Source organism: Meriones unguiculatus, chromosome 7, assembly GCF_030254825.1.
Source record: "Meriones unguiculatus strain TT.TT164.6M chromosome 7, Bangor_MerUng_6.1, whole genome shotgun sequence".
NCBI lineage: Eukaryota > Metazoa > Chordata > Mammalia > Rodentia > Muridae > Meriones > Meriones unguiculatus.
The window spans coordinates 78188807-78212217 of record NC_083355.1 but is presented as its reverse complement, the minus strand read 5'-3'; the positions used below and the strand labels follow the sequence as shown (position 1 = coordinate 78212217).

Here is a 23411-nt window from a genome sequence, read left to right as displayed (position 1 = left end):
TTTATAACACATTGCTTTTGTTTTTGCTTCAAACAGCCAATTGTTTGTGGAGGATTTCCAACTATTAAATTATTAAATGTTTAAACTGCTTTAAAATACGTCCTTACTGTTTTTAAGTCTCTTCATTCTTTGTATGGATCCAGATTTTTTTAATAAATAAAACTTAATTATATAACCTATAACTTTATTACATTTTTCCCTTAAAGACTTCCTATTAACACTTCTTATACATATCTGCTGGTGTTAAATGCCTTTAGCTTTTAACACATAAAAATATTTTCTTCGTTTTTTTTTTTTTTTAAATTGAGATAGGGCTGTCCTGGAACTTGCTCTGTAGACCAGGCTGGCCTTGAACTCACAGAGATTCCCCCTGCCTCTGTTTTCCTGAGTGCTGGGCTTAAAGGTGTGCGCCGCTGTGCCAGCTTTCATTCTTGTTTTTTGAAAGAGATTTTAGCTGGGTATAAAATTCTAAGTTGTCAGCTCCTTTCTTTCAGTCCTTCGAAAGGCTTGGCTTAAAGCTGGTGGGCAGGACCACACAGCAGCCTCCAATCTTGAGCTACTTTGTAGGGCTGCAATCACCTCAGGAGGTTTTCTCATCCTGACTGGTAGGGAGGCAGACTGCTCCTGCCCCGACCAAACCCCATTCTGTGATTCTTTCTTAGTCCCAAGCGTTTTCTTCCTAGTGCTCAGTTGTCTATGCCCCCAGCACTTAGCCCTGTTAGCTCTAGCCGCCTCAGTCTAGCCATCTTCTCACCTCTGCTTTCTCATTCAAGAGGACACTGGGCTCTACTGGGTGCTCTCCTCCCTTTTGTGGTCTGGAGGCTCCCTAGGCAGTGATCCTGGGAGTGAAAGGTGATGCTTGTTTCTGTGAACGTTTACTGCCGATTGTCAACTATCTAAAACATAGTATACAAAGACTTTTTTAAAAAGCTGTTTAAGGCTGGATAGTAAAACCAGTCTTCACCATTCCATGATGGCTGAAATGATTCCCTTGGGTAACTTGTTTGGAGCCGAGGAATGTACCAGACACATTATTGCAGCTTTATGCTTTAGAAACACGGTGTATCAACTTATTTAGGTCTTCTATGAAATCCTCCCTGTGGACTTAAATTACCATTGCGCTCACTTCTCTTCTCATTGCCGTGTGAAAACATGACACAAACAACAATCCATCCTAACCTGACAGGACTGTCAGTGGAACCAGATCCTGTCTGTGGCAGCGGAGGAATTTGGAGTTAATGGTCAACCGTAACCGTGTGGTCTGGTAAGTTCTCTTTTTCATTCAGCCTTGAGCTGGGTCCACAGGATGGGGTGTCACCTGCATTCTCTCCCTTCAGTTCCCCTCTCTGGGACAGCCATCCAAGGCACATCGAAAGGTGTGTCTCACCATTGCCCAGGGTTTTAATTCGTCTAATCAAGTTGAAAAATTAATCCTCACACTCATTCATACTGACGCTGCCTTTGAAAGCTTTCATGAAAGCGCCTTGATTTTTCTGGAAAGCATTGCCAACCCTGCGACAGTTCAGGGACAGAGTCTGGGGGGGTCTGGCTCCTAGCCCCACTCGCTCTTCCCTCTGTGTATCAGAAGAGGACATTTTCTAGACCGCTCTTGCGTGATGGCGTAAGATCTTCAAGCGCTGCTCTCAACTTGGGGACAGGACGGTGGGGTGTGGATGAGCAAGCAGTGGTAATAGTCTTCAACTCAAGGATCGTCAGGGCTGGAAGTGCTTCATCCTGCCTGGCTTACCTCATGCTGATTTCCCTGTGTTGTAGCGGAGTATGGAGGAAGTATGGGAAGCAAAGCCTGAGGTTGCGCTCCTGCTTACCTGCTTATGGGGTTGCTTGGCCACCTTCTTTGAAGATGGTTACTAATGCTTGGGGGAGGGGGACCCAAAACTAAAAAACACCACAAACAAATAACTTCTAATAATATCCCAGGATGAAACAGGCATTTGCAGGCTAGTAAGGAAATTGGGGTGGGGGGTTGTTCTAAATGTCAGATAACCAATTTAGGTGCAAACTTGGAACACAATTCTTTTCCCAGCTGAGAGCTGTCTAAACTAACAAAATGACAGCAGAACACGGAGGAGACCTTAGCTGATTCCAGTTGACACCAGCTGGATAAATGCCCACCCTACGTAATGAGTAGGTTAATTATAGCCCTGCCATGTTTATAGACCTCAATTAATCTCTTGAGAGTATTTAACTTTGTCACCTCTAATGGCTCCGAGCATTCGAGTAGGACTTTTCAAAAGTCACGCTCCTCTGTTGACTGTACATGCAGGTCTTAAGAATCAAAGGGCTGGGTGGAGTTGCTCACTTTCATGATCCCATGCTTGGGGATCAACCTAAAATAAAGCACTGAGAAACGATGGAACAAATAAAACAGTAACAGGGGATTTAAAAATAGTTGACCACACTCCCTCGTCCCCGCCCTCAGACTCAGCTCGTCAGCATCTAACACTCTCACCAAGGAAGGATGGATGTGTTCGGGGTCCTGAATCAATGAGTCCACAGCCCCATCTGAACTTCAGTCCCTTCTAGCAGCTGTATTGATAAAAGAATGTCATTCTCACAAAACACAATATATCTGGATGCTCTGGAGACCTAGCTCATCCTAAGCAAGGCTCATGGTAGGGTAGGGCCAGTTGCCTGGCTGGTCCAAATTGCTCAGGTTCGGCCACTGGACAACAGGATCAGCTCTCGTGCACATTAGTTTTACCCGCAGAGCCACCTGGATGAAGGCTGGTCAGACGCTCTGGGCCAGCCCCAGGTCATGGCTGGTTTATGCTCTACAGGCCTTCATGATGAGCAGCGGAGGCTGAGGAGTGGGGAAATGGCGGCCACTGTGCCTATTTCTCACATGCAGAGTATTCACACAGCCTACATGTCACTGAAAATACAGAGTAGTAGAGAAGTATCATTTTCCCAGGGGCTTTGCCAAGTGCACAGTTGCTGGCTGTTTAGTATTTAGCGGGCAAAAGACGAAAGTGTGTGTCCAACAGCCCTTTGCTTCTGCTGCCTCATTGCCACATCCTGGTCAGACTCTCACCATCCTTTCTAGCCTTGCTTCCTACCCCTAACCGTCTGCAAAGCACCACTCCACGCTTAATCTCCCTTCAGTGACTCCTTACCACTGGAGGAAAACACCAAACCAAACCAAACCAAACCAAACCAAACCAAACCTAATGCCTTCTCTGCACTCGACCTTTTTATTTTTTGCGATTTATTCACTTTATATCCCAAACGTAGTCCCCTCTCATCTCTTCCTTGCCTCACTCCCCCACCCTCTTTCTCCTCTATCCCCCTCCCCTAGTCCATTGAAAAGGGGAGTCCTCCTCCCCTACTATCTGACCCTAGCCTATCAAGTCTCATCAAGACTGGCTATATCCTCTTCATCTGTGGGCTGGCAAGGTCGTCTCTCCAGGGTCAAGTGATCAAAGAGCAGGCAACTGAGTTCATGTTAGAGACAGCTCCTGCTCCCCTTACTAGGGAACCTGCATGGAGACTGAGCTGCCTATGGGTTACATTTGAGCAGAGGGTTCAGTTCCTCTTCATGCATGATCCTTGGTTGATGTGTCAATCTCTGCTGGCACCCTGAGCCCAGTTTTGGCTTTGTTGGTCTCCTTGAGGAGTTCCTGTCCCCTCCGTGTCCTTCTATTCCCCTTTCTCCCATAAGACTCTCTGAGCTCTGCTCAAAGTTTGGCTGTGGGTCTCTGTATCTGCTTCGATGCCCTGCTGGGTGGAGTCTTTCAGAGGACATCTATGGTAGGCTCCTGTCCTGTGCCCTCTCTTCCACTGCTTCTGGTGTCTATCCTGCTTGCTTTCTGAATGAGAATTAAGCATCCTTCTCAGGGCCCTCCTTGTTTAGCTTCTTTAGGTCTGTGGATTTTAATATGATTATCCTATATTATATGGCTAATATCCACTTATACTGAGTATATACCATGCCTGTCTTTCTGCTTCTGGGTTACCTCACTCAGGATGATCTCTTCTAGTTCCATCCTTTTTCCTGCAAATTTCATGATTTCTTTGTTTTTAATAGCTGAGTAGTGTTCCACTGTATAAATGTACCACAATTTCTGTATCCATTTTTCAGTTGAGCACTCAAGACCTTTCATGGCCAAACAGAAGACAATTGCTGTGTGACTATTTTAATCCTTCCCTTGGCCAGCCCCTTCGCTGTCAGAAGCAGTCTTTCCCAATAAAACCCTGGCTAGTCTGCTCCCCCACACCTCATTCCAGGCCTTGGCTGCCTCTGTGCCAAGGAAAACCTGCGTAAACCTTGTATAGGCCTGGCATATTGGGTGCTAAAAAGCAAATTGCTTAGCAAACTTCACTTTCACTCACAAAATGTGTTTCTTCTCTATCAGTGTTCGTTTTCCCAAGGACACTGGTTAGTTTGGTATATACAGTTGAAAAGGTTTGGTACAGAACTGCACTTAAAGTTCCAAGGCATGGGGCTGGAGAGATGGCTCAGCAGTTCCGGGAGTATTTGCCGCCCTTGTAGAAGACCCAGGTTCAGGACCTGGAATCTAAATGGCAGCACCTACTCACCTGCAGGGCCAGCTCCAGGGAACCTGACATCTTCCTCGGACCTTTGCTGGCTTCAGGCATGCACATAAGCCTCTTACATACATGCAGACAAACTGCTCAAACATTAAAATAAATAAATAAATAAATAAATAAATAAATAAATAAATAAATGTGCCAGGTGGTGGTGGCACAAGCCTTTAAGCTCAGCACTGAGATCAGCTTGGTCTACGGATTGAGTTCCAGGACAGCCTGGGTGAAACAGAGAAACCCTGTCTTGAAACAAACAAACAAACAAATGCTACTGCATCATTCACTAGCTATAGGATCTCGGGGCAAGGTTAATCTTTTTCTCAGTGGTGAAATGGGGGTGACAATTGAGTGGTGAATTGTGAGGATTAGACAGGCAGAGCATTGGATAGATAACAGGTGGCCTGATGTTTTTTTTTCCCATTGACTTGAACTTACTTCAATTTACCAGGTATTGTGAAACATTCATGAATAATAGTCCACTAGAAAGTTGTGGTTTTAGCTGGGCCTGATGATACTGGGCCTGTAATTCCAGCTATTCAATAGGCTGAGCCAGGAGGACCATGAAGCCAGCCTGAGCACCGTAGCGAGATCCTGCCTCAAAAACTAAAGACTGGAGATGGCTCGGTGCATAAAGCTCTTGCTTTGCAAACACGAGGACTGCAGTGTGGACCCCTAGAGCCCACAGCTGGGCGGGTGTGATGGCCACCTACAACATCACCGCTTGGGAGGCAGACTCAGGGACTAGGCAGTTTGGCTATCTGAGACTAGCTGAGGCGAGTGAATTCCAGATTCGGCATGGGGCTCTGCCTCAATAAAGCGGAGGGAGACTAAGGAAGGCAGTCTACGGTAACCTCAGGCCTCCACATGCATTTCTGCACATCACACATACGTAAAAAGAACTTGGAATCTAGCTCACGGCACAGTGCTTGCTAGCACGCCTGGGGCCCTGAATTCAAACCTCAGCGTTACACATTAACACAGCCCTCCCCCCCTCCTCCCATTTTTGGATTCTAGGCTCCCGAATGGCTCTTTTCCTTAAGCGTTAAATATCTGTTGGAAATTCTGCACACCCGTCTCTTGCCCTACTCACCAGGGGCATCTTACTTTCTCAAACAGTCCCTGGAATTATTACCACCGCCGCGCAGCCAAGAAAACCTCGACTCAGCCCATGACCCTTTCCTTAACGCCGTGGGGCCTTTACCTTTCAGCCTTGTGACCGCAAGCACATACCGACTAAAGCCAACATTCAGAGGCAGTTTTAAATGTCTGCATTTAAGTTGCTGCTTTAATTAAAAAAAAAAAAAAAAAGTATTTTTCAAGTAGCCCTTTTAGAGCCAGGGAGGTGTCTTAGCGGGCAAAGGGACTGACAACCTCAGTTCAATCCCTGGAACCCACGATGGAAGAAGAACGAAACCCTGCAGCTCTCCTGCCCTCTACACAGGCACTTCGGCACACACGTGCCTACATGTACTCACACATAAACACACACAAATGTAAAAATGCAAACATACACATATTAAGCTATTAAACACACACGTATTTTGTCCTCGCCGGAGGACAAAAGGAGCACAGTGCCTGACTTTGCCAAGGGTCTGGAAAGGCCCTTGGTTCCTCACTGCCCCACAGGCATGGAGATTAACATGTGCTGTTCTAACAGGGGTTAACGCAGGCCCAGCCTGCTGCCAAGCTCAGCTTCGCCCATCACCACCAGTGTCCCCACGAGGTTGTCTAGACCGGCCATCACGGGACAGGAGAACACAGAGAAAGCCCGTAAGGACTTCTCCCTGGTTCTTGCTTTACTGAAAAAGTAGAATAAGAAGAGACGCCTTAAAGGCAAAAAAGTGAACTTTATTGACTGTCGATCTTACCATGAAACACCTATAAGAAATAATTACAAAATAATGCAAGTTTTTTTTTTAAACATACTTTCAGTATCATCCCGACATGATGATCCTTTCACAGAAAGGATTATTTACAGCTTCCTTAGATATAAAGCTCACTATTGCAAATACAGATGAAGATGACGTGGCGAGGTGACGTATACCAAACCCATGTCTTGACCAGCAACAGACATGGTAGCAGGTGCAGCATGAGAAACAGCTTCATGCTTTTCCCCTTAGTTTTAGAAACCATTTCCCAACACAAAAATGTCAGTTATTCAAAGTGGATCCTCACATACACATCTGTATATGATTCTACCATGGATCAGAAACTAAAAAAAAAAAAAAAAAAAGGTTCCCTTGCTGGTTTTATCTTTGAAAAATCTGTTAAGACTATTCCCAAATCCAACTGGAGGAGGGTGAATGAAAAGCAACACCACTGGCTGAACCCTGGAGAAGAGAGAAGAAAGGTATGGGCGAGCCCTGTTCCATTACGCAACTCTTCTGCCTGCAAGAGACGCGGAGGGCCTTGGGAAAGAAAGCGGAGCTCGGTGGGCGGGGCTCCAGGGAGCACGGCCTTCGCCAGGGTCTGGCCCCTACGCGTCTGTGACAAGTGGTGAGGGTCACCCTTCTGTGAGGATAATGAGGGATACTTATACATTCTGGCATCTGAAACTTTGGTTCTCTTAGAAGCATTCCATCAAAGCAATATAATGTCGTGACCTCAGAACTTTAAAAAAAAAAAATTCTCTTTTAAAGTGTCAGGCGAGAGGGTTCGAGGCTGAGACCCTGCTGCTGTCGTGCCGGCGCAGGATGGCAGCATGGCGGGGGCTCGCTCGCGGCTGCCCCCGGCTCTGGAACACTGACTCCCACCCACGGGGAACACTGCTGACGTTCTGCCGCACCCTCCATCTACTTCTTGTTACTTGGAAACATAATTTTGTACAAAAATATGAGTTTCTTTAGAAAATAATACAGTTGTTGATTTTTTTTTTTAATAAAACCTGGCAGATAGCAAAAATGGAGTATCAAAATATGGTAAACAAATGCTGTAAAATACTAACTCATTAAAAACATCTCCTAGGAAGACGCTGTGCTATGGAGCTCTCTCCTGAAGTGCGAGCAACACTTTCGCTGCCTATCAAGTCGGTGCGCTCACTCTCCTGGGTCGGTTTCATCGGCCACTGTCACAGCAGCAGGGCGGCGACCGTCTTAAAAATGGCCGTTCTCAATCACCACTAGCCTCTGTCCACTTCTGCTTCAGAATTACTAAAAAGACACTCTTGGATCAGTGGTCTCCAGTCCTGCTGTGCACTGTCTTTACCTGGTAAACTTCACAATTCTGCCTGGGACCCACCCACGAGAGACGGACTTAAACTGCCAGGCGTTTAAGTCCCAGGCGTGTTTTAAAAGCTCCCCAGATAAATTTATTATGCTATTAGGGTTGAGACTCTTGGCCAAAGGCACACAAGGAAAGTCACTCTTAACTCTGTATTTATCAACTGATTGTCTGTGGCTACCATTCGCTCAATGAAGTGCCCTCAACACTGAACGAGGACCTCTATGCGTGCAAGACAGACATGGAAGTCCAAATGAAGAGTCCCTAAGCTTTAAACACATATAAACACACAGTCCCAGGAGACTACATATGTAACATAAACATACGCTTAGGGTATCTTTTTAAAGCAGAAACTAGCATTGCCATTTGTTTGCTTCCATTAAGAAAAACAACGAAGAGAGTCAAACCAAACGAACTTTTTCTAAGACATTTCCATTGCTTTTAACGTATACCGGCTCTGTAAACCCCGAGAAACGCACCATGTCATGAGCACAAGTGAATCCCAGGGCTTCCCGGAAGAACAGAACAGCGGACGTGGCACTGCGCAGGCGTGATGGAGTCCCAGGTGGCCCAGCACACGGCTCTGGACTCGGGAGTGCTGCTTCCGTGACACACGCATCTTTGGCTAGAACCGTACGACTCTCACCGCTTCATCAGTGTTCAATTTGGGCCAACCTCTGTGAGGCAGCAATGGCTATGTGTTAAAAATGGCTCTCCGTGAGAGAAGCGAGAACTTCCTCCGTCCTCCCTCCAACCACAGGCGGCTGGAGGGAGCGGCTGGGAAAAACTCACAAGGGGACAGATAAGCCTGACGTCTTTCCCGTGACAGACATGTATTTGGGCCAGAAAACAAGAGATGAATGCACACCATAGTTTAAGAGTCTGAAAGCTGGGTAAGCTGGAAAGCACACTTCCTTCCAAAGGGTCAGTGAGCATCTGGGCACTTGTCTTCTGTTTACATTCTGTGTTCCTCTCACCTCTGCATAATACTTAAAGTGCAATTGTCCCAAGGCTTTTGTTTCCATCACGAATATTATAAAGAAAGAGCTAAGTTTGGGGTGAAAAAAATATGGCACAAATAAGAGGAGAGAAAGTGGGACTCCACAGCCTCCAGCGGACAGCAGCTGCCCGCAGGCGGGACTCAGACAACGAACTCGGGGACCTCGTCGTGAGTGAGGTCCAGAGAAAAGTACTTGCTGGTTCTCTTGACTGGGAACGCATCCTGGATGTTGGCACACTGCTGGGCCAGGCAGCTGCTGCAGTAGAGACTGTCCTCATCCAGCTCGTGGCCACACCCGAAAGTGTAGCTCTGAGCAGTGTCCTGGCACAGGCCTGCAATGCGCAGGAAGTCTTTCTGGTTCAGTCTGATGTCGTCAAGGCTCAGGCTATGCCGATCGGTGGAGGTCTTTGGTTTTCGACATACTGTCTGCAAGGTAAGGGCAGGGTGAGAAATGCAAGGACACATAATGTCAAGCAGTCCTTACGCGTTACAAAGGGCTTTCCAAGCCGGGGTCTGGGGGAGTAACTTAGCCGAGTGCATCAATGTGCCTGGCCTGACCAAACTCTCCGCTGGTACAGACGTGCAAGGTTTGTCCAAGTGCATATAGCCAACACAAAGACGGGCGGGCAACTACTGCCAGCCTCTGTGAAATCAGGCAATTACTGCAAAAGAAGGCTGGAAGGTAAAAACACTGCCTGTCTTTCGTTCAAATCAGGATAGGGCAATTCAACTTGTTGACACCCTTCCTGCTTGGGTGTTAATATTTTAATAAGAAATGGAGAGCAATGATCATTCAAGAAACACAGCTTGAGGAAGCAAGGTTTAAAAAGTCCAGGATATAAAGTGTTTCTGCTGCCAAAGGCTGGGGAGAAACAGGCTGCAGACATGGCTTAGCCGTTAAAGAGCACTGTTTGCTCTTGCAGAAGACCCAGGAGACCCGGGTTCAAGTCCCAGCACCCACAGCAGTAGCTCTCAGCTGCCTGTAACTGTAGCCCCCGGGGAATCTGACACTCTTCTGGCCTCCGTAGGTAACTGCATGCATTTGCGCGCCTGCGCGCGCACACACGCACACGCACACGCACACGCACACACACACAAAAAAATAACTTTTTAAATGTGGAATAAAAAAAGCAGCTCTTGGCTACCCAGAGAGGTCCTATCCTTCCAAATGCCCCCAGTGGGTGGCAAGCTTTTTGGACTCCCAAGTGGTCCTGCTGGAAAATAGAGAAGTTAAGGGCTGGCTCAGACAATACCACAAACGGGAGATGGTTAGTGGGTGATGTCAAGAAACTAGAGTCTCAGTTTACAGCTTAGCACATTGGACATCTTGTTGGAAAAAGACACCACTCTACTAGACACCAAAGTTACAGGAGTACATTTTGCTACCAAGAGTCACATGTGAGTGACAGCAGCTACACAGACTGGCCCGTTAAACTTGACAATAGTCTTCCCAGGCCACACAAATGTCTCAGGGGCGTAGGTTTGCCATTTGTTGTACAGCTACAACACCTGTGGTGTCTGGGGACATCTGCGTACAGAGCAGCATACGTGGGATGGTACAGCGCGGCCTCTAATCTTCCGCGCTGCACACGCTGTTCAATATGGGGAATTTTAGAAAAACAGTTAATAGATGCCATTTTCACGGTATGGCTTCTTTTATGGAAGTACAAAAAAAAAAAGCATGGGTAAAAAGAAGAGGACAAAGTGAGACACACAATGCCCGAGAAAGAAAGAAAGGGAGGAGGATATGGAAATACATTTTTAAAGAGCTGAGCCAGTCAGTGGTCACAGCTGGCAGATAGTCTAGCAAAGCACACTTTGGAAACTCAATCTGGAAGGCAAAAGCACAGCAGACACTGCTCTGCCAACAGCAACCTTTCCTGCACACACAGAGACTCCCACAGAGACACGACACACAGAGATACAGAGACACCCCCCCCCCCACACACACACCCTCTCAGGTGTGCATTCGCAGTTAACCAGAAGCCGGAAGACTGGAGGCTCCCACCTAGAGGGAGTGTGCAATAAAGTACAATATATCCACATAAAACCCAAATCTAAGTGGAACTAGGAAGGGAAATGAGACCGCATTCAGCACAGAGAGGATGCGTGTACGGGTCGTGGCTCGCCTCCTTCTGGCTGTCCTCTGCTCATCTGTATGAACTGCAGGCCCAGGCTGGCACGTGTGTAACTCCGGTACCTGTGGAAGGGAGTCCGTGCTCTGTCCGCGCAGCTTGACCACCGTTTCTGAAGAGCTGGAGGTGGAAGAACTGAGTTCTTTCACAATTAACCCTGAGGGGAAACAGAAAAGCAACGAGCTACTCACACCTCGCTCGGTACCTTCTGACAAGAGCTACTACCAACTGTGACCACCTCGGAGGGGACTCCTCGGTGGCTCACAGCTGGCGGCACCCACTCTTTGGCAGGAGGTAGAGGTGGGGAGGTTCAGGAGTATGCTGTTTGGAACATCAGACGGAGGCCTCTGTACCGAGTCTCCCTTCTCTTCTCCGAGTATCCCCCAACTATGAAACAGCGATTTAATCTCCCAGCTTTGGTTCCTCGTGGACGTAGGTGTGAGGGCATTGGCCTCTTCGGTCAGATGGGCTGGAATTTGCCTGGACAATTAACCAGCTGTGTGTGCACGCTGACTCTTAAGCCTCCCCACTTCGAATTAGCTTCCTTTTATAAACAGGGCTGATGATTCAACAGTCATGGACAAAAAGGGTCAGGCGCTCCCACTGGCCAACAGATTGCTGTGACCATGGACCCCACAGCGGATCCCAGTGGGAAGCAGACAGCAGCGGGAATTCAGCACTGGGTCTCAGAGGTCAGCACAGGCCTTAATCGCCTTCTGTGCTCCGAGGAGACCTCAATTTTCGGAACCAGAAATCTGAGGCTGACATTTTCCCTTCTGACTGTAATGTGTAAGTGATGTGCCTCCACAAAAAAATGTTTCGGAGGCTAAAATCACCTACCCCAGCTGGTATCGGACTGAATATCATTGAAACTTTCTTTGCCACTTGATCAAGCAAGTGAAGCCCAGCAGAGGGGCACAAAAACAACGGCTTCAGAGGGACAGTGTACCCCACCTTTCGGACACTTACCTGGCCACTGCCAGCAGCCTACACAGCCTGGCTCACGTCTTGTGAAGACAGAGGACTCCGTACCAGCTCAACTGAACCAAGAACCGGGAAGCCAGCCTAGCTCACACACAGTGGTTTACAACTCTTGGGTAAAGTTCATGCTTCGGGATGCTACACGCTGCTTTCCACTGACTCACGAGGAGTGTGAAGCCTTGAACAGATCCCACAGGACTGGGAGGCCCTGGCACTGGCGGGCACGTGCTGGGATTCCGTGTGGGCTCTCTGCTAAGGCCCTTGGCTCCTTGGCCTGTGAACACTCTTCTCTAAGCCCATGTCAACCACTGAAGAGGTCAGAGCAAGGCCACCTCCATCTCTACTCAAACTGAGGTCAGAGCCCAAAAGCAATGCTCAGGTGGTAGAGAAACTGGAAAAGCGGAGTGATGCAAGGAAGAAGTAGAAAGATTCCATGCCCTGTCAAAGTCACATTTTTACATGCTCTATATAAGCAGTTTTAGTTATAGCACTTTTATATAATTTATGCTCTCCTCGTCTAGATTTTGAATTCTGTATGGTATCCTTTGAAAAATCTCATGTAAAGGCTGTTTAATAGTCCACTGTCTAGGGAATCAGACAATTCAACTATTCGTTGTTTTTCCTTTTTACTATTAAAATACAAACTTTTGTTAAATATTACTAATGTCATCCTATTTAAATTGCATTTCTACTTAAAATTATAAAATTACCAATCTCATGGAAACTGAATGCAGAAACATATGAAGCACTTGCCTGTGGCCCATGTACTCCATCCCCCAGGCAGCTGGATGTATAGCATTTAAGTCATTTTCTTTTTACAAACCTAAATATGTGCAGCATTTCTCACGCACTTATATGCACACAGCTGTGGGTTTATATTTAATAGGTAAGGAGAAAATTCAATATAATAAAGAGAAGGGGCGGGAAAAGTGAAGGCTGGCCTAGCACCCTGAATCCGGGCTGGTGAGGGAGAAGCTCCTCCATCTCCTCTGCTGGTGGTCTGCCGCGTTTCAGGCTGAGCATCTTCAGGTTGTGGCTGGGCTGGGTGAGCAAACAGACTCCTGCAGGGAACTGTCCCCCGTACTCTCATACAGGAAGGGCCAGGATGACAGCCACCAGTGCCAGCCAATCAGAGAGGAGAAAGAGCCTCTGGCTTTATTGAGGCTGGCTAGAGAATACGCACTCAGGGCCCGTTCACAGTGCTGGCTCTTGCCTTAAGCCCAAGGAACAGAGGAGACTGATGCATGACGTGATAACAGACAGGGAGGTTTTGAACGACCCCACCCTGCTGAGTGCAGGAGCTAGAACGTGCACTACAGAATCCTGTGCAACCCTAGAGCTGAAGTTACAGCGAAGGCGTGCTCTCTAGAGGAGTTCCTGCAGACACGCAATTTAAGATCGTCTATCTAAAAATCAAACCGGTTTGACACTTTGTCTTCCAGAGACTACAGTGGGGGACACGGACCAAACCAAACTTAAGAACCATCTTCTGTGTCTAGCCATAGGCACTTGTCTCTTTACTCTCGAGTACTTTTCTCATGTAGAAAATGGGAAGAGGCCAGACTGAAGTATCTCCAAGGTTCCTTCCAGGGCCATTATGTGGTTCTTTAATTATCAGGTTTATAACAGCGAAGGAGTAAGGGGGTAGAAAGGGAGAAAAGAAAGAAGGCCAGCTAGCCTACACCGCAGCGACTTGTGGTCGGCGTTGGGGTAGAGGTGCTTATGCTCCTTCCAGGTACCCTCCCTCCACCTCTTCTACAGAAGACACTTGGCCCATGATCAAGAAACCTGCTGTGGCTTTTCTTCCCGGGTGGCACAGAGACCCCAGAACCCTGCTATTTTCAAAGGCACCTGCGTGGGGGGTTCTGGAGGAAACGGCTTGCCGTAAGAGCTCACCTGAGTGCCCATTCAGCTTCCTTGACAGGAGCATGTCCTCTGTGATATAGATACACATGTCAGGGCTGACTTCCAGTGACTCTTCAGTCATGGGCTCCAGGTCCCTGGGGTCGTCGACCAACATCTCTATCTCTGACAGAGAAATAGGAAAAGAAGGCATTTAATGACTCCAGGGCAAACGAAGACCACGAGCCATACACCGTGAGTGCGGCCAGGTAAGTATTTACACTTGGAAGTTCCAGGGACAGCTCTCAGCATGACGTGCTCCCTTCTGAAAGGCTGCTGTTACAGGTGCAGCCTCTCGTGCGTGACTGACTTCAGTCACTCTACTCTTCAAGGAAGAGGAGAAGCATCACAGTTTCGCTGCCATGACCCAGGGCTAGCTGATGCCTGCTGACCCATGGCCCCTGAGTGTCCCATGGCCCCTGAGTGCCCCACCTCCCATGGCCACTGCCTCAGAGCTGCATGGAGTGTGCAGGAGCCTAACACGTGGTGTGGTTTTTCTTTCATCAATCCCGAGTGCTCCAGGTCTCGTGTGAAATAGATACATACTTAAAAGAAGCATGCAAATGCTAACTCTGGCTGACTCGGGCTGGGATGTGTTGCTCTATCTCAACAGAGAGCAATTTCCTGGCAGCCAGGTTCTGTATTTCTTTTACACTCCCTGTAGTTCTGGGGATATGAAGAGCACTCAAGAAACACTTTGATAGTACATATTGGATGCATTTTGTGTGTGTATGTGTGTGGGTGTAGCCCTGGTTGTCCTGGAACTCCCCCTCTAGACCAGGCTGGCCTTGAACTCACAGAGATCTGCTGCCTCTGCCTTGAGTGCTGGGATTAAAGGGAAGCACCACCAAGCCTGGGGCATTTTTTTTTTTTTTTTTTTCAGAGGAAGAGGACATTTAGCTCTGTGGACCTAATCACGGCCTCATTTCCTCTAGGGATGAGAAACCCAACACATAAGGGCTACAGGAGTTCTGTCCCCTCTTCTTCATACAAGCTGCCACCTCTGTGGCTGCAAAGGTCCCTGACAGACATAGGCACCTCAGTCAGGTCACACTGGGAGCCAACAAGACTTCTCCTCTATCACTGTCTCTCGGGCACCTCGACACACCAACCCTGCAGGACTAGCATGTAAAACTGCCCTGACTGACGTTACCATCGTCTTGTGAATCCTCTTCCAGGCGGTCTTTGCCTCCGCTCTCCACCCCTGAGGTGTGGGAGCTGCCATGGCTGGTCATGGAGCTGCAGGTCTTCAGCTTGCGGTGCATGGCGCTACCTGAACAGCCGTCTTCCGGCCCCGGCTCCCGGGCCTTAGGGTCTGCCTCAATGCCTGAGGTGTGGGAGCTGCTGTGGCTGGCCGTGGAGTGGCGAGACAGGCGCTTATGCTTCACGCTGCCGGCACTGCTCCCGCTGGCGCGTGACCGCTTCTCCAGCTGGTCCATGTCAAGGTCCAGGTTGTCGCTGATGTAGGATTCCCGGTACTGCTTTTTCTCTGTGTGGGAGAACACAGCTCAGCAGCCTACTCAAGCCGAGGCACAAGACTGTGAGAGTGTCTGGCTGAGGTCAAGGGCAGCCTCTCTGAATCTAGTGACTGAGGAATTCTGGGAACTGGAGAGTGACCTAGGAACACTATGTGGAGAAGTGGGCTCTTCAGAGTGTCAGAGCATGCCACTTCCTGTCTGCAAACTGCTGCCACTCCACAGTGAAAGAGGCTTAGAACTGAGAACACGTGACACTTTGTGGAGCAGGTGTGCCATGTGATGCTGCCACTACAGTGCCAACAGGACCCTGCATTTTGCAGACTGTCAGATAGCAGCATGCTGTGTATAAACATCTGGTCTTCCACAGAGGATACTAGATACACTCAGACTGCTGTTCACTTATGTGTCCATTTGCTCAGTTTGGTCTCCTGTTACCCTTAGTTGCTAAACCTGACAAGACACAGCTATTCACAAGATTACCTTCAAAGATCCTAAAACTGATCTTTTCACGTAATCCAAGACTCCAGCTTAGTGAGGCATTATCTACCATGGTCATCACTACTGTTTTAGCGACACACCAAGTGATCTCTGACTGGTTAAAAATACTCAGATTGTCAAAATACTCAGGAGTCAAAGATAGAACCTGGAGAGCCAGGCATTAGGAAGCCCTCTCAGCAAAACATGAGGTCATAAAGTCACAGCTGACCTGAGGAAGTGAGGGGGCAGGGCTCAAAGCAGGATGCTTATGTTTCAGGTGAGAAAAGTGTAAAAGAAACAGTCTATCTTCCTTGTCTTAGAACTGATGAGAAAACAGCACCGTAGACCAGTGCTAAGGACAGAGTGCATTTGAGGAACATTAAATTGATGTAATTTTAGACTGGCGGGCTAATGGGACTCTCAGGGTATGTTAATGGACATACTTGCTTTGCTTCTTGACTAAGCAGAAACACTCGCAGCCCTCCTGTCTGCACACACCCTGCACCTGCACCCCAACTGGCCCTCCAGAGGAGATGGCTGGCAGAAGAAAGAGAGGCTGTGTGTGTCTGTGGGGGCATGGGGGACAGGTGCAGCTCACAGCCCCTCACCTTCTGATCACAAGAGCCCACGGCCAAATCATCAGAATACCCGTGCCTTCTACAGAGTAAGCCTGGAGAACAGGCTTTCGGACTATAAAGTGTTTAGTGTGGCCTCTTGATCTGGGGGCCCAAGAATATGTTCTAGTAACTGTAGATGTTTTTAACGACACAAGGCGTGCTTTACTCCTCTCAACTCCCTTGCAGTATTCTTGTGACCATTTTCTATAAAAATGGTGAAACAACAGTGCCTTAGGAACGTATGTAGAAATATAGTTTAAGAATACTCATTCTTTTTATGCTGAACTATCACCATAAAAGGGCTTTTCTGGTTAAAATGAAAAATCCCTTCTATGTGGATCGGTGGTTCTGCATCAAGGCTAGCCCACACTCTAAGTAGGAAAAAAAAAACCAAACATTTTCTTTTTAAGAATACCACCCCCATTATCTCCCTACTCCCCTACTGGGAGTCCCCTCTCAAACTCAGGTTGAAATGTGACAGTATGAGGCATGACTCAGGTGGGTGACTAGGCTGTGAGATCCCTGTCCTTATCCATGGACAAATGCTGCTGCTGTGGGTGTGGCCTCCCTCACTCTCCGGCACCTCAGCCTGCAGGGGTGATGTGGCAGGAAGTCCCCGCCAGATGCCCAGCCTTGTCTGGGCTTCCCAGACATTCTCTATGCATCAGTAGCCTGGGGTGTTCTGTTCCGGCAGTGGAACGGATATTTGCTCACCTAAGCCCCCAATACATTTAGGGGACGCTGCTCTGGCCTCCGAGAGCTCAGCATCCTTCATAACTTTACCTTATCTCTGCAGGGAAGAGGTACTAAATCTGCCAGACTCTCAGGGGTTCCCCTCAGGGTCATGTGCATTACCAAAAGCCTTTGGGTTGAGAGTTGATGGGACAAATGAACCTCTTAAGGTACCACAGTGGCCATTTAGGGATGAGGCAGATTTGGAAGATCATGCTCTGCGCCCAACTGAGTCACCTTTTCTCATAGGTTCCCCCTTGGTGCTTTTGTCCCAGAGTGCATTCCTCTTAAGAGTCATGTCAGCCCAGGGGTGATGCATTTGTTAGAGCGATGAGTCAACCTAGGGAAAACAGGAGGTCTGTGGCAAAAGCCAGTGTACCTCTAGCCACCAGCTCTTGCCACAGGAGAGGCATAGTGGCAGGTGGTAGGGAGTGATTCACCTTCTCATCATTGTAGAGTCAGGGAATCTCCACACACATCTGGCCACACCTGGCTTTAAAGAAGTTGATCAGATGCATGTCTTCTTTAAGGTGGCTTTGTTAGATAGAGGCAGGGCAGGCCCGTGTCCCTTTACACCAGCACAGTGGGGCCAGCACTTGTTTCATATATAGACCTAAGGACATACCACTGTGTCCCAAGGCCCAGGCACACATTCTGCCTCTGATCTGATTACTATGACAATGGACAGTGACCGTAACAAAACAAGCTAAAAGCAATTCTAAGCAAATATGCAACATGGCACTTGGGGATGAGAAGCTGGTGTTTACCAAGCAGAGGGGCCCCTGGGCACCATAACTGCCAACAGAGATCAGAACTGTTAAACCACGGGCTCCTTCCTCGCACAGCTTGCCCTCTTCCCAGGAACAGGGCTAGGACCTCAAGCATATTGTTCATGTCCAGTGCGTCTCATAAAGCCCCGACAGGGCAAGGCCCTTGGATGGAAAAGGACTTCTCCACTGTTGTCATTCATACATGGTCAGCTTGAGGGTCTCCCTGCTGTCAATCAGAGAATCTGTGGCCTGTCTTCACTGTCACTTGGGCCTAAGGACAGCACCACACTGGAAGGAATGGCAGCTTCCAGCAGACAGCAATGATGATTGGCCCGGTGCATTCAGTACTCTGATAGAGAGGGCTTCCCCCTAGTCCATCACTTTTTAAGTCAGGGGCCAGACACTCTAAACAGAGGAGGGGGAGGAGCTGTTTGGTCAAAGGGCCTCTTGGACTGAGAAGTGAATGGAACTAAGCTCTCAATTTCTAGTCCACGTCTCTAAAACTCCCATTCTGCAGGTGCTTAACAGTTCCTGTGCTTGGCAGGTACAGGAAGAGGCCAGCAGAGGTAGCCGGGCGTGGTGGCACACACCTTTAAGCCCGGTGCTTGGGAGGCAGAGGCCAGCCTGGTCTACAGAGAGGACAGTCAGGCTACACAGAGAAACCCTTCCTCAAAGAACCCAAAAGAGCCCAGTGGCGGCAGAGCGCCCTTTGCTTTCTCGTGAGCCCCTCACCACCACCTGCCCCACCTTCGTTCTCCTCCAGCTTGCGGAGGTGGCGCAGGACGGGCTGCAGGTTCATGTAGAGGCGGTGGCTGTTGCTCAGCAGCTGCAGGAGATGCCGGGAGCGTGTGGGGCACCCTGTGTAGTAGACCAGCTTCCTGGCGGAGGGAAGGCCATCTGGCAGGATCTCAAACTTCTTGCCCTGTGGAGAAGAAGTGATCGAACCATGGCAGAAAACTGAGTGGCCAAGGTCCCCTTCCTTTTTAAACTAAGATTCTCACAGATGTGAGAAGCTACTGTAAGGACAGAGGACACCAAACTCAGGGTGGGCTCTACCCAAGGTCTCCGGGAAACCTTGATAGCAGGGCGGGAGGGGCATGTTCATTTTCTTTAGCCCAGCACAACAGACCCCCAGATGTAATCCCATACCTAATTTATTGTTCTCCAATGTTGGGCTGGCAGTAACTCACATTGAGCACTAGGACAGGCATCTATTCATTTAACCCTGGAGAGAAGTCTACAGGGAAGAGCTGACTACAACCATATGAGCACCAAGCCAAGGCACAGAGAAACTGAGTCACTCAAGGTCACACATGTAGGCTGGGCTGGGAAACTAGTGAAAATGGACTCGTGGTCTCCATGCTGGAACTACTGAATCAAAAAATGTCTTGGGGAAGGGGAATGAGTCTGAGAAATCTGTTGTCTTCAACAAAATCTTAAATAAGGAAGCTGTAGTGTGAGTTTCAGGAGTCACTGATCACAATGACCCCAGAAAGCCTTAATTTCACCATTAATTGATTGATTAATCATGCCTTAATTTCATAAATGCCTTTATCACTACTGATTCTGGGCCATGAAGGGGGCAAACAGGGTTAGGATTTTTTTTTCTTTTCTTTTCTTCCTTCCTTTCTTTCTCTCTCTCTGAGATAGGGTTTCTCTATGTAGTCCTGTAGCCTTGGCTGTCCTGGAACTCACTCTATAGATCTATCTGCCCGCCTCTGCCTCCCAAGTGCCGGGATTAAAGGCGAGCAGCACTACAGGCTGACTATGATTTTCAAACAGTTTGGAAAAGGTACAGAACATGAAGGCAGCAGTGATGAGGGCAGGGAAGTTCCAAGTAACATGAGTAAGGCCAGAGCAGACAGTACTCAAGGAATTAAGCACTATGCTCCAATGGGGCGAGGGGGCCCTTTATCTGCACAGGCCCTCTTGTCCACACAGAACAATGTGTGTCCACACATCCTAAGCCATCGCTTTTCCTGGTCGACTTCTCTCAGTTGCTTCAGAACTCAGCAGAACTATGGATTTTAGTGATCTCCATACAGACACACACAAAGTAGTAACTGCAATTTTTTGAATGCTATCAACACAGTGAACGTGACTGACAGAGGAAGAGAGCCGGCAAAGAGTCAAGGATTTGCTCTCATAGAACCTGTATCACCCTCAAGATTCTGACGATGAAAGTGCCTTTCCCATTGCTGATGGCCGCCTACAGAAAAGGAGCTGAATATTAAATAGACTGGCATTAAAGGAAACACCCCTTCATTTCATGTTCATTCTTCACTTGAACTAAGTAACTTGTGAGGCTACAAGCCAGCCTCCATGCTGGGTCACTTAACCTGAGTGCCAACAAGCCCTCATCTTCAATTTTCAAACGGTAATTTTATTTGATGGATTTACCTTGTATTTTCCCCTTCATTTTTCTCCCCCCTGCAATTCCAGTTACTTAAGTCAGTACGGCAGACAGGCACTGGACACACAGATTAGATTGTTTGACTTTAATTTGCTACTGATGTAACTAACTCTGGTTATGAGAATATTTAGGGAAACAGATTATTGTCGGCTTTTTAATTTTTTAAAAGCCTTCTAGCATTTATTTTGTGTGTGTTTGGGGCTGGGGTGGTGAAAGCCATTGTGTTTTGGGGGCAGGTCAGAGGACAACCGGGTTCTCTCCTTCCACCCTGTAGGTCCTAGGGATCCAACCCATGCTGTCAGCTTTGGCTATAGGCCCTCTGTGCCAAGTCATTTCGCCTGCCCCTAGCTTCCATTTAAAAACAAAACAAAATACCACTCCAACCCCACTAAAAATAAATAAATAAATAAATAAATAAATAAATAAATAAATAAATAAAATCTTGACTACTTTTGCTCTTGGACACAGTATTTTTCAAAGTGGAACCCCTCCAAATCCTGAAACACAACCCATGAGACTTCTTTTTCTTCTCCCTACCCCTCTTTTCTTAGTTTACACTTACCACAAACACCAACTTCCCAACATTTGTCCAGGGGAAATCATACAGCAACTGCTTCTCTTCTTCTAGATTCTGTGGAAAGAATTTCAGTACATAAGGAGTTAAGAGGAAACATGACAGATATCCTAAAACTATGTTGATCATAACAAACTAAAATTCAGTAATTAAACTCTGAAGGAGTCCTCAGCAGCTCCTGCGGCCTACATGCACTGTCCCTCTGAAGACAACCTTCCCTATGGTCTATCCCTAAATTTAAATGTGAAGTCCAAAAGACTCACAGACACTCGGCAACTGGGAAGAGACTCCATGATTGGGTATTTTGCCTGCATCAAAGATAAAACAGCTTTCTGTCTTTCTCACAGATCCCTGACGTACAGCTAAAGGGTAACACTGTCCTACCGGGGTAAGGGAGAACAATGTGTGTATCAGACACCTGTGACGGACACTGGAGCATCCTGGTAGGTGCTTTCTACAGTGGACAAGAACACTGACAATCCACGGGGCCCAAGGGGCAAAGTGTGGATACTGCCGTTCTGCAAGTGCCAAGCCTGGCCTGATCTTCCGCCCTGCATTTTCTTTTAAGATTGACCACTGTCAAGGCAGATGAGCCACTCCATCCATCGACTTATATCACCCACCTCTGTGCTGACAAAGGGAAACGAGGGCTGAGCCCGCGGCAGGTCCACCAGCATTCTCTGTGGTAAGACCTGCTCAACCCCATTTGATACTTCCCCCCATCCACAAACCTGAAAAATCTGTATTCCCCGCATGGTCAATCCTAGGGTCAGCGAGCCTTCGACCTCTCTTTTATCCTGAAGGAAAGAGATCTTGTGAGAAATTGTTTTTTCCTTCTAATAAACAGCTGAACAAAAGAGGAACAAAAACACACATTTCAGAACTGGAAGGGTCTTTCTTTCTCTCCTTCGTAATTAAAATAACTGCTCCAATCTTTCCACATCCTTGATTTCCTGCAACACTTAAAATCTTAAGTATTTATTAAGCCAATTATACTCTGTACTTCTGATTCCTTAGGTTTCCAGGTTAGAGTTCAGCACTGTACACACTTCCACTTGTGAGACGGTTCTACAGACTCACGTCACTAGAACTCCAGCACCACACAAGACATTTCTTGCTGCCTTCCTACCGCTTTATCGTTTTCACCTTCCGCTTTGCGCTTAATCAATGCGTGGGTGATAGAATATCGGGTCCAACGGTCTAGTTAAGAGTCTGAGATGCATCCGACTTTACAGGTTTTGTATCCGCTAACACCCTAGCTCCCTACCCGTGTCACAGAAAGGAGGGGGAAGGGACCAAACACTTAGGGCTCTCCCTCAGACACTTCACATTGCGAATTTGCAAATACTCGCTCATACGATACATATTCTACTGTTGTGTGTGTATGTGTGCATATAAACTGTAAAACTTAAGCATTTTAACTGTAATAAAAAGAATGCTGCAATTAAAAATGTGCTCAGATTTGGCCAATCTTTAAGAACTTATGTTTAATGAGTAAGGCATGAAGCTTTAAAAATTACTAAGAAATATTTTCTGTACTAGCTAGCTCAAAACAAGGCTATATTATCAAATCTTTATTAAATCTAAAAAAAGAAGTTTTAGAAGCTGGGTGTGGTGGCACACGCCTTTGATCCCAGCACTCAGGAAGCAGAGGCAGAGGCAGAGGCAGGTGAAGCTCTGTGAGTTCGAGGCCAGCCTGGTCTACAGAGTGAGTTCCAGGACAGCCAAGGCTACACAGAGAAACCCTGCCTCGAAAAACAAACAAACAAAAAATACTTATTTTATATGCCTGGGTGTCTTGCCTGGGTGTGTATATGCACCTTAGGTTGGCAGGAGCTGGAAGAGGGTGTCGGGTGCTTTGGAACTGGAGTAGTGGGTGGTTGTGAGCCATTATGTGGTGGTAAGCCTAAGACCCAGGTCCTCTGAAAGTGCAACAAGTACCCCAAAGCACTGAGCCACCTCTCTAGCCCCTAGCTCTTCATTACGTTTCAGGCCAATTTTCTCAGGAGTACAGGAAGAGGTATTAGAAAATGGGGGCTTGCCTGGAATACAGAGAAGAAGCTGGGCTGGTTCCAGCCTAGATTACTCCTTCCCAGCTAATCTGTTTTTATGTCAAGAAAGGCACCTGCAATGTTGGGTTCAACAGGACCTGCTCTCCATCAGCACACAGCCTAGGGTCCTTTTTCCTCCCCAGGCTGCACCCAAGGTTTCTGAAATAAGACTGGGTCCGAAACAATGCTGCTGTTCGTGTCTGAGACGAGGGGGGGGAAGGGGGGGCAGGCACCAAGCCGTTTCCTTAAGCGTGTTCCTTGTTCTGCCTTTTCCCCTTGACAAGCTGCCCTGTGAGGCACATTTGATGGCTGCCACTTGAATGCTCAAAAGGGGAGGTGTCCATCAGGTATCAGCAATGCATCCACCCCCTTTAAGTCAGAGAAGGCATTTTCTGTGCAATGTAGAACCATATACTAAGCAAATGTTCTTTATTTTTTTCCAAAAGATTAAGCTGTGCACACGTGCGCGCCAACTTTGCTGGAAGACTAATTTCCT

At 47.7% G+C, this 23411-nt stretch overlaps 1 protein-coding gene across 3 annotated transcripts in view; it reads right to left on the bottom strand.

Annotated features, from left to right (window-relative positions):
• Window positions 1–6393: 6393 nt before the first annotated feature.
• The window catches only part of Frmd6 (FERM domain containing 6), a 72810-nt gene continuing 55792 nt past the window's right edge, over window positions 6394–23411 (bottom strand). For all 3 annotated transcript variants that reach the window (XM_021642631.2, XM_021642632.2, XM_060387620.1), the window contains exons 8-14: window positions 21596–21661; window positions 20853–20921; window positions 18625–18799; window positions 14957–15292; window positions 13798–13929; window positions 10986–11077; window positions 6394–9211 (exon numbers count right to left, since the gene is read on the bottom strand). In XM_021642631.2, the coding sequence (XP_021498306.1) occupies window positions 8927–9211; window positions 10986–11077; window positions 13798–13929; window positions 14957–15292; window positions 18625–18799; window positions 20853–20921; window positions 21596–21661 (1155 nt within the window). In that variant the 3' untranslated portion in view covers window positions 6394–8926. The remainder of the gene's footprint in view (window positions 9212–10985; window positions 11078–13797; window positions 13930–14956; window positions 15293–18624; window positions 18800–20852; window positions 20922–21595; window positions 21662–23411) is intronic.